General features: G+C 36.4%; 1 protein-coding gene across 1 annotated transcript in view; it reads left to right on the top strand.

Annotated features, from left to right (window-relative positions):
- Positions 1–8,068, top strand: part of LOC107728334 (peroxisome proliferator-activated receptor alpha-like) — a 48,766-nt gene extending 40,698 nt beyond the window's left edge. Inside the window, exons 6-8 of the mRNA XM_016538474.1 lie at positions 3,056–3,265; positions 3,388–3,631; positions 3,941–8,068. Of these exons, the coding sequence (XP_016393960.1) occupies positions 3,056–3,265; positions 3,388–3,631; positions 3,941–4,185 (699 nt within the window). The 3' untranslated portion in view covers positions 4,186–8,068. The remainder of the gene's footprint in view (positions 1–3,055; positions 3,266–3,387; positions 3,632–3,940) is intronic.
- The last annotated feature ends 3,484 nt before the right edge of the window (positions 8,069–11,552 follow it).

Raw genomic sequence — 11,552 nt, 5'->3', positions numbered from 1 at the left:
ATAAAAACGGAATTTACTGTATAACGCGGAATTTCATGGAATTTGTCTTATTTTTGATGAATAAATAAAAAATAGGTCACTACATATATATAGACTGTCTGTGAATATTAAACTGCAAATAGACTTATTTAAATATGAATGTTCTGCATGTTCATTTGATTACCAGAAAATATGCAACACAATGTATATACTGTATTCTATATACAGTACCAGTCAAATGTTTGGACACACGAATGGGAAGTATGTCCAAACTTTTGACTATACTATACTATAATATAGCCTACACATAAAAAATATCGGCCGATATATCGATATCGGTCTTTTATTACTCCCTAATATCGGTATCGGCCCCCCAAAAAAACCATATTGGTCGGGCTCTAGTATTTATATGTATATATTTATATTCATATAATTTATATTATATCTAAATATATTTAATATAAACAACATATTTTTCTTAAATATATACATGCATGTGTGTGTATTTATATATATATAATTAATATACACAGTACACAAAAACAAAATCTTTTAATTTGGATGCGATTAATCGCGATTAATTATTTGACAGCACTAATATGAACTGCAGGGGGTTTGTGAGTTAAAAGAAAAGCTAATAATTAATGAAATCATAAACATTTAAAATTAAAATAAATATTTTTTAAATAACAGCAATCAAAACAAAACACTTACTAAAAAAGATTCAATATTTTATTTGTTTATCTGCATGTCATGTGACCATTAACCAACATCAGAGAACCGTGAGCATGCAAATGTGTGCAACATGCAAAGTGTAAAGAAATAACGTTAATTTGTGCTTTTTATAGTATAATAGTATAATATTTTAGAAAGGAAATTTAAAAGATGAAAAAGAAGAATTAGGGAGAATCAATCAATTTTGATTAATTTATTGCTATTGTGTAAACATGTAATCATGTAATACATAACTGTACTGTAGTCTGATTACAAGTATTTTGAAATGTAATCTAATTACAAGTACTTCATTTTTGGAATCTGATTACGTAATCCAGAATACATGTAATATGTTACTACTCAGCTCTGAAGCTGCATCATCAGATTACGCTTTTCCGTTTTCTCCATCATGTTCATGTCGCTCTACACCGTCTTATAAAGCACAAAGCCCATCGATAAAGCAGAACTCTTTATTAAAGAAGCTTGATATGACACAGGGCTCATGGGACGGGGCTTTGGAGTTTCCACCTCAGACGTGTTTCCCCTCACGCATCTGTAACACTAGCTTGATTGTTGGCTGTGCTCTTCGGCCTGAGCTCCGCAGGACACGGCCCAGCTGTTGGGAGTGAGAGCAGCTGAATTAAGACGAGCCTTTCATCTCTCACAGTACTCTTGTTCTCTCACGGCCCGCAAACCAGCCTCTCGGGGTGTCGTGCTGACCTCTCTTACAGAGGCGGGGAGCATTTCGAGTTTTAGTCCTGTTTGAACTAAATGCCGTCATCTGAACGGTTTCAGGTTGAGGTTTTTGTATTGTATCGTCCATTTGAACCATTTAAATGTCTTGACAAGTTCAAGAAAGTATCGAAACAGGAAGCTGGGGCTGTTACATATGCATATACACATAATAATAATAGTTATTACTACTATTTCTTTTATTTCATTTGTATTCTTACTTTCTATTGTTTTACACACACACACACACACATATACATATATATATATATATATATAATTATGTATATTCTTTTACTAATATATATATATATATATATTAGGTCTGTCAGTTTAACACGTTAATTAATTAGTTACGAAAAAATAACGCGATTAAAATATTTTAACGCAGTTAATGCATTGGCCCCGCCCCCAGACCTGTACGTCATCTTACATTTCATACAGTTAACTGTTATGCTCCTAAAATTCAAGATATTGGGGCAAAAATGCCCCTATGAGTTTTTGTCTCATATTTATATCATATGATAAGCGATACCACATGAGCAGCGAGAGCAATATCACACGAGTGCCGTTTTGTCACGAATATATGTGTTTAAATGTAAATGTAAACTCGGTCATGAGTTTAAATGTGATTTTATACAACAGTTCAGTAAATAAGTAGTTAATATTGTGTTATAGGCCTATTTTTTGCTCAATTTTGCATAGAAAATATTACCTTTAAAGCCACCGCCGAACTGTTAAGCGTCTGTGAGCAACACAGCGGTGTTTAGTTTCTGAATGATTCCGCGTTTTAAACAAATCCAATGATTCAATAGCCTGTTCATAAACTGAGTCGTTTACTTCATTCCTGAATGAATCATGAATTAACAAATGAATGATGTATAAAGGCATTTACCACCACCTGCTGGCAGTTTTAGTTTCTTATTTAGAGTATCATTTCATAAAAATAAAAAAAAAGAAGACTGTTGTTAACTAAGCTGTTTTGGACTTTCATTGTATGAGCAAAAAATACTGAGATGTTTCTCAAACTATCTTCTTTTATGTTTTATAGGTTCATGTTAGGCCACTGTAGAGTAAACAATTATGTATTAACAATTTTATGTTGAATCAAATAAAATATTTCTGTCTAAAGCTACAATTTGTAATGTCTACTTGATACTTTCTCATTTAACACAATAATGACTTTAAATAATTTTTTGTGGGTAATATCACAGCCAAATTTACATTAATTACAAACACATCATGTAATTAATTAGATTAAAATTTTTAATCGACTGACAGCCCTAATGTATATATAATTCTTGAAAATAGGCTTGAACTTGTTCTCTCTCTATACAGTATAGCCAGTATTTTAATCTGTTTCCAATACATACTTATATTTTATTATTTTATTTTATTTTATTTTTTTTTCAGATTATTGAAATAGAATGTTGGTAGAACAGTGCTTGTCTTCTTTAATTTAATTTAATTTAATTAATTTTTTAAAATTGTATTGAATTAATTTTTATTTTTTGCCCACCTGTCTCCCTTTACTCTAGATATTGTCATCTGCCATTGAAAAACCTATCGACCACTATACAGCAGTTTATTCTTAATTTGATCTTCATGCTTCATTCTCATTGTGTTGTAGCCTTTTGTCATCCACGACATGGAGACGCTGCAGTTGGCCGAACAGACTCTTGTGGCCAAGATGGTGAGCTCTTCTGGGGCTCTGCTGAATAAAGACGCGGAAGTTCGAATATTCCACTGCTGTCAGTGCACTTCGGTCGAGACGGTGACCGAACTGACTGAATTCGCCAAGTCCGTGCCAGGCTTCTCAAACCTGGATTTAAATGACCAGGTTAGTGCCGAAAACGAGCACCGCGTCCCATAAACACTTCAAGCTTCAAGAAAGTGAAAATCTTCAGATATGCACATATTGCATAAACATCTTCATTGAATGCAGCCTGTTTTCTCCGACAGGTGACATTATTAAAGTACGGCGTCCATGAGGCGCTCTTCGCCATGTTGGCATCATGCATGAATAAAGACGGTCTGCTGGTCGCGTACGGCAGCGGCTTCATCACCAGAGAGTTCCTGAAGAGCTTGCGACGGCCGTTCAGTGAAATGATGGAGCCCAAGTTTCAGTTTGCAATGAAGTTTAACTCCCTCGAACTGGACGATAGTGACCTCGCATTGTTTGTTGCTGCCATCATCTGCTGTGGAGGTATATTGGTTTAACATTTTTGTAAAATAAAATGTGTGTATATTGTATTACATTATATTATTAAACAATATTATTATTATTATTATACTATTATAAATAGTATTATTATATTAAGATATTTTTATGAAATGTTTTTCTATTCTATTTATTATATATACAGGTATATATATATATATATATATATTTAATTCATTCATTATTTATGTATTATTTATAAATAGATACTTTTACTAATATTTTTTTTTTCTTTAAAAAGAATAGACCAGCTTTTGCTTGCCAGTGATTTATTTCAGACTCCTGCTCTTCCAGATCGGCCAGGCCTGGTGAACGTCCCGCACATCGAGCGAATGCAGGAGAGCATCGTAAACGTGCTTCATCTGCACCTCAAGAGCAACCATCCCGACAACGGATTCCTCTTCCCTAAACTCCTGCAGAAACTAGTGGACCTGCGGCAGCTGGTGACGGAGCACGCTCAGTTAGTGCAGGAAATCAAAAAGACAGAAGACACTTCGCTGCATCCCTTACTGCAGGAGATTTACAGAGACATGTACTGAGTCGCTTTTGGCTCATTCTTCTGCTTGATTTCTAGAAGACGACATGCTTGGAGAGGCCCGTTTCTCTCAGGGGCCCTCAAAACAAGTCCCCTCCACAGCTACACTGTGATCTTTTATTAAGGGGCGTCATGTGAACCACTATTTTTGGGATTTCTGGATGAAAACGCCAGGAACATCAGGGCTCTTCATTAATGTTGAGTTAAACAATGCTTTCTGCGGTTATTGGTTTAAAGAGAACAAAACAAGACAATGCCAATTAAGATTTTTGGATATTTTACAATTACTTACTGGTCCCTTGGGCCAGAAACTGTGAATAGAAACCCTAAAATCCAACTTATTCATACAGCAATATGATTTTTTAATATTGACATGGTAACTTTTGATAGTGTACGCTTTAAACACGCAGTTTTCACCCAAGTGACTTCCACGTAGATCCGCCGTAACTAGTGAAACTGACCGTTTTGCAAAGCTACAGGGATTTTGCTTCATGGTTAACGTTGTTATTCCTCATCTTAATTCAGTCATATTTCAACATTTGCGAATGTTTAGTGGTTTCTTTTTCCCGTTATTGTGAAAAACATGAATTATTTATAGTTTTATCGGCTCACTCCCAGTATTACGGTCTCAGTCCGTAACTGCAGTTTTCGAGTTATAAAATGCAGTGCTCAAATACAAAGCAGATCAATACCTCAGGACCGATGCCTTCTGACAGAGCACAAGCGCTCCAGGTTGTGCAGTTTTACAGTAATCTACTGTTTAAAGGGCTAAAGGAGTGAGGAAACGACAAGTGAGGCCTGTTACAGCATTTATACCGCAAGCGTGACACTGCACGGAGAGCCCGTTTCTGATAACCATTTTATAATATATAGTCGTTTTTAAAGGAAACATTCAGTGCAGTGACTCAGAAATCACTGCACGGAGTTGCATACTGCATGCTGCAGATGCAAAGCCTAGCTTGCTTTAATTTCCTTCCTGTCTTAAGGATAAGTTTCACACCGTTTGTCTGTCTGTCCCTCCAGTAGTCTGTCACTCTTCTCCGTTCTTGACATTTTCTCAGAACCACAGTGCCTAGTCTCGACATCGCGGTGAAAAACGTCTCATTGTTTTTTACTTCCCTATATAAACCAGGAACAGAAGCTAATTAAAAAATGTCTGTGTCGTACCGCCTTTTGTAAACGTAAACTCTATGTGCAGTTATCTACGTTAAAAGGTTGTTGCGTAAGGGGCCGTTCACACAGAACGCATTTTTTGCATTATACTGTGACGCTTTTCCGTTATTTTTCTATGTAAACATGCGCTAGACAGACATGTTTGACCACTGCACTCGCATGTTTTACGGTGACTCTCTCATGAGACTGCACTCATGTTAAAACAATGTTTTGAGACCTTTCGGGGCCCCCCCCCCCATCTACTGCACTGTCTCACGTTTTTAACACAAAAACATACTCTGTGAACCGGCCCTAAGAGTGTAACAGTACATAAAGGGGCATTTGATGGATTAGATTGTGTAAAATTAATTTTGAGATTGTGTAAAGAGCCATTCTAAAATTAAGCTAAAAATTGGATTCCTAGAAATAATATGGAGCCTCTAAAGGGACATAGCGATGCTAAATAACATGGGATAGGAGATAAAAAATATTTGTTTGTAAAATTATTTTTTTGTTTGTTAATTGTTATTTGTTAATCTGAGAAATTTTGAGTTTGATTACAAACCTTTTGCGTTACTCCACGAAACATTTTTGTTCGTTCCAACAAAAAACCTTTGCGATCACTCTTAAAAATATTGCATTGCCCCAAAAAACTTTGCATTTGCTCACAAAACATTTGCGTTTGGTCACTAAAGTATTGAGTTCCCCCAAGAAACTTCAACTTCAAAAAACATTCGAGTATGCTTGCTAAAGTATTGTTTTCTTTCGCAAAACATTGCAAAGGGAAATGCAAATATTTAGTGAGAACGCAAATGTTTTACGAGTTAATGGAAATTTTAGATGGTGAACGCAATACTTTTGCAAGAGAACGCAAATGTTTTGAGAGCAAACGCAAAGTTTCCTGAGAGAACGCAAATATCTTGTGGGTGAACGTAAATGTTTTATGCAAATGTTTTACAAGCAAACGCAAAGTTCCTCGGGGGAATGCAGTACTTTTGCGAGAGAACGCAAATGTTTTGCGAAAGAATGTTCGCAAGAAAGTTTCTCAGGGGAACACGTGTTTTGCGAGTAACCGCAAAGTTTCTCGGGGGAACAAAATAGTTTGCAAGAAAACGCAAATGTTTTCCAAGTGAACGCAAAGCTACTCGGGGATCGCAATATTTTTGCGAGAGAAAGCAAAAGCATTTGTCATCCAATCTCATTTTTTTCCATCACCATGTCCCCTTAGGGGCTTCGTAAACCAACACCTTCAGTTAATTTCTTGTGAATGTTTTGTTTTCCATGTCACCAGCTTTACTGTTCCGAAGTTGTGAACAATTACTAGCAATAACTTATTATTGTCTATTTTCACTTCAAAAAAACTATTTTTTGCATGAGAAAAAAAGTGTAATGATTTTTAGTAAGTACTTGGAAAACGCATCTTGGTTTGCAACCTCGTAAAGCAAGTGATTCAATTTAAAAATGCGTTCACACTGACAGTGATTAAACTGCTGGAGGTCATCGAGTCTCTTGGCTGCTATTCGTTCCACAGCATGCTGCATCTCATTTGCATAAAATTGAAAGCTGAAAGCATCAAGTCACCAAAAAAATTACATCTTATTCAAAACAAATAACTTCAGGTCGTATTGTCGCTGCAAATTGTTGTCAACCTGAACATCCCGTGTCACATTTATACAACGCAACTAGCTGTACCCGTGAACCCACTTTCCTGTAAAGGGATGCACTTAAACAGTAAGGTTATGTTTGTAACTGGAAATGCTGAAGCTTTGCAACCCTGTAAATAGCGGACGCGTGATCAAGACATCGTTTTGATTTTTTGATAAATGCTTTTTAACGGCTAAAACATTGTATGCATCTAGGTATTATGCACTACCGAGATTATGACATTGTTGATTGAAATGTAGTCTTTTTCTACTAAAACAAAGGTATCTTTATTAATATATATATATATATATATATATATATAGCAGATGTTGTGAAATGAAAGTTTTATGCAGTGCTATGTAAATATGGGGGAAGATTTGTCATGGAACGACATTTGCATGGGAATTAATGTTGTAAATTCCACATTCCTTTTTAATTCAGCGTGAGGACCTGCGCATTTCCACCCTGATCGGAAAGATAAATGGAGTGGCTTATAATCCTGAAGATTTCATTATGTTGTATGAGTTTTACTAATGGTGAATCGTCCATTTGTACTTCATCCCGACTGTTTCCTCTTGACTAGTATGACATAAGTGATCATTTTTATTGAAGCTTGTTTCTGTCATGGGATAAATAAGGGTAATTGCAACAATTCTGAAAGAATTAGTGGGACACTTGGCGCTCTTTTTTTTTTTTTGCTGACTTTTTTCCCCCCCTTACATATTTTTGTAATCATCCTAAATTAAAAAAAAATATATCATTCAAAACCGGAAACTGCATCAAAAAGTAAACTGAAGTATTTGAGTGTCACCCGGTGGCTATTTTTGGTATTATGCTTAAAATCTCAGGGGAATCTTGATTTTTGTGATATCAACTTCAAATTTGGAACATAACATAGTTAGACACATGTCTTTGACTTTATAGCAATTTTAGATTTCAAAATATTGGTGAAATATTTTTATATCATTTTTTATGTACAGTACATGTTCTTAACAGACCACCAACCTTTGGTCTTCAAACTTTACAAGATATATACTCAGAATTCTGAGACAAAAAGTCAAAATTGTGAGATGTAAAGGAAAAAGGAAGTCAGAATTATGACAAACTCGTAAAAAAAAAAAAAAATCTGAATCTGAAAAAAAAAATCCAAATTGTGAAATAAAAAATTGCAATTATCTTGTTTTTTTTCTTTCCGTGGTGGAAACAAGCTTCCATATTTTTGCCATAAAATCTCGTCTCGGGGTGTTTGGGATCCTCACATGCTTACTGTACTGTGCTCCATGAGGTCTCAGGTAAAGAATAGAGGTACTGATGATATCGATCATCAACAACTGCCTGTGACACAAGTAAGTCGAGCCAAATGGTTTGTAAAACCAGCGAGATTTTCTCTCTCCATTGCCGTTGTAAAATGCACTCCCTGCTTCATACTGTCATTTTCAGAAATTAGTCAATACATTTGCATGCTGCAATTTACATTCTTGTAAATTATTATTTTCACAAGTTCAGATGCTTACATTAATGTAGTTTGATGTGTAAATGTGTAGCAAAAAATAGTGTTGAACTGAATTAATCCTCCGCCTCGTTCACTTGTTAGTACACTTGAGTTCAGAAGGAAACAGTCGCTTACTACGTACTGAATCCTACTGTAGTCACACTGGAAATGCAGTGTGCTGGTATATATTGCAAATGTAGTGGTCATATGCATACTATTTCTGCAGTATACAGTAAGTAGTATACTATTCTGATTTGTCTCTTCTGGTGCCTTAGATCCACATTGTAAGAAACTGTATGAAGTGTTATGGCATGGATGAATAAAATTCACTTTAGAGTAAAAATCTGTAATGTTTCAAATGAAATCAAGTGTCGTTCAAATCATGATCAAGTCAAGTTCACAATGTTTTTGTCCTGTAATATTTGCTGATTGAGCAAATGTATGCATAAAGTATACTTTTTCAGATTAAAATGAAATGTTTGATTGCCAGCAGCTTTGCTTTTCTAACTAGAGTGCTTGGTGTTTTTATATAGAAGGGATTTTAACAATGTGATATCAGGGAATTGTCTCGGTCTTCCCCGTTAGTCCCTGTAGCTCAGGTCACAGTAAAATCAAGTAATATTCTGCCTCTGAACAGCATCATTTCTAATAAATGCTTTATTTTAAGAAGCTGGTTGATACAGATCTGTGACTTTATACTAGCTGATTATTAATATACTGCTGCAAAAAGGCCTCAGTGGTGGTGTTTTTGCTGTACTTTGGCTTAAATGTTTGACATATGTATATCTAGTCCTGTCTCAAAATAAAAGACATCTTTGTAAAACTCAAATGCAGAAATGTGTCTTTAATGTACAAAGTCCGAGTAATTTGGAAAAAGACGCCAACCCAATACTAATTTCCCATACTTTACCCACTACTTCACAAAAGTAGACTCGTTGTATAGCACCACCCAGTGGTGTACAGTCCAAAATATACATGCATTGTATATTTTTATAATTTTGTCATAATTGTTTAGTACAAATTTTTCTTCATAGATCATACTATTTAGAATCCATTTAAGGCGGTGCTTATCCACACTATTACATCATAGAGTTGTACATTCCACAAGCTGTCGTTTTGACATACTGCTTTCAATTTAAGCCGTTTGTAGACTAACAACAAAGTTTTGAGTTCTGAAACTTGCAGAATGTTTTTATAGTACAATGACCTCTTATATGTCAAAAGATGAAGGGAATTTTGGTTTCTCAGTTCATGACCCCTTTAATAGTTAAATAAGTACTCAGCACCGTTAGAAATAGTTTGTCAGCAATTCGAAGTTCTTACTGAACTTGATCGAAGATATAGCGGACTGTCACATGGCACAAGTTGCTTTTCTCAGCGCTGGTCAGTGTGGACCAAATCGCAGTCGTTTGTTATTACAGAAATAGTTTTTTAAACTCGATTTTTATATTTATTGTATATCACTACAACAGATCACTATGTAGTTACAAAAAATGGAACATATCAAATAAGAATATAAATTCAGTAATCAATTAAAAAAAACTATTTTCAGTGTAAACAATATACACCTTTCAAATGTAACTTTTCATTTTTAAAAAAAGAACACTAAGGGTGTGTTCACACTTGTAGTTCGGTTCGTTTGGTTCATTTGGTCCGGACCAAAAAGGAAAATTATACATTTGGTCCTGGTCCGCTTAGCGTTCATATTGGCATTTTTGACAGCGAACCTAAAGACACCAAACCTAAAGGCATAGTGATACGTTCACAACCTGATTGGTCGGCTTGAATGACGTATATATCGTGACGGAACTCACAGAACACCCCAAACAAAAGGTGCGTTAGATTTAAAGCGGCGCTGCGGGTGTATGATATCAAAGCACTGATTAACCGATCGGTCTACTCAGCGCCGCTTTAAGTCGAACACACCTAAAGCCGTCTGCTGGACTAAGCGCGCTCATTCTTGCGTGTACATATAATTTTATTTTCACCACCTGCAAACTCACAAGGAGCTCATAAAAGGCACTTTTACCTCATCGTTGCTCCACGTTTGCCCTCCGCTCATTTTGTTTTGGTTACACAGTGTCTCATGTCGCATAGCATCGCATCTTGTCATTACTTTTTGGTTCGTTTAGAAGTATTTGGTCCGTGTTGCGTTCATATATCATTCGAACCGCACCAGAGTTCGTTTGGAAGTGGACTGAGACCCATCTTTTTAGCAATCTCGGTCCACTTGTTTGGTGCACACCAGGGTTCGGATGGCAGCGTTCACACTTACTCAAACGAACCGCACTAACAGAGAAATCGCACCAGAGTTCGTTTTAATCGAACCAAACATGCCAAGTGTGAACACACCCCAAGTTTATTGCCGTAAGTCTACAACTGAGGTAAAATGTTCGTAACTGGAGTAGACTCTGCTGCAAAGTCCTTTTGAGGTCGACATCATTTTTACAGGGCAAAAAGTCTTCTTCTTGTATTTTTTGTGTCCCTGAGTTGGTTGGCTGCATAGTGTACAAACAGGCAATTTTTGTACACGTGACTTCTTGATTCCAACATTTGTAAGATTGCCTGTATGTTTCCGTTTATACAGTGTAGCCCTGGCCCAGGCTGAAGGGCTGTCAATACTCTGTGATGTGTCAGTTTGGCTGGTGGACATCGTCACTGGTGTTGTGTTGGTGGAAGTAGCTGGGATCACTCGTGTGGCAGATGAAGCGATTTTAGCTAGAGGTTTGATCATGATGGAAGTGACTGGCGTTTTCCAATCAGTCACACGAGATACTCTGACCGGCAGTAGTAAGTGGGGAATTGGCGCAGACTCACTGTGTTGTAATGGCAGCAGAGCCTTTGGAACTGGCATCGCAGTGTCTGTCCTTCCTTTTAAAACCTTGGTCCCTGCTTTGCTTGAAATGTGTTCAAACTTTATCTGTGGGAGGTCAGGTGGAGGGAGAACGGACGGCTGGCATGGAGCTAGAGGTAGCTCTTTTGAAGAGATTAACATGGTCTTCAGCACGGCAGCAGATGGCAATTCAGTCGACCGCAGGTTGAGGAGTCTCTCTTGCCGGCGGATAAAATCACAGACTGTTTTG

This window comes from Sinocyclocheilus rhinocerous, unplaced genomic scaffold, assembly GCF_001515625.1.
Source record: "Sinocyclocheilus rhinocerous isolate Xijiao unplaced genomic scaffold, SAMN03320098_v1.1 scaffold3292, whole genome shotgun sequence".
NCBI lineage: Eukaryota > Metazoa > Chordata > Actinopteri > Cypriniformes > Cyprinidae > Sinocyclocheilus > Sinocyclocheilus rhinocerous.
This window is presented reverse-complemented; position numbering and strand designations above follow the sequence as displayed.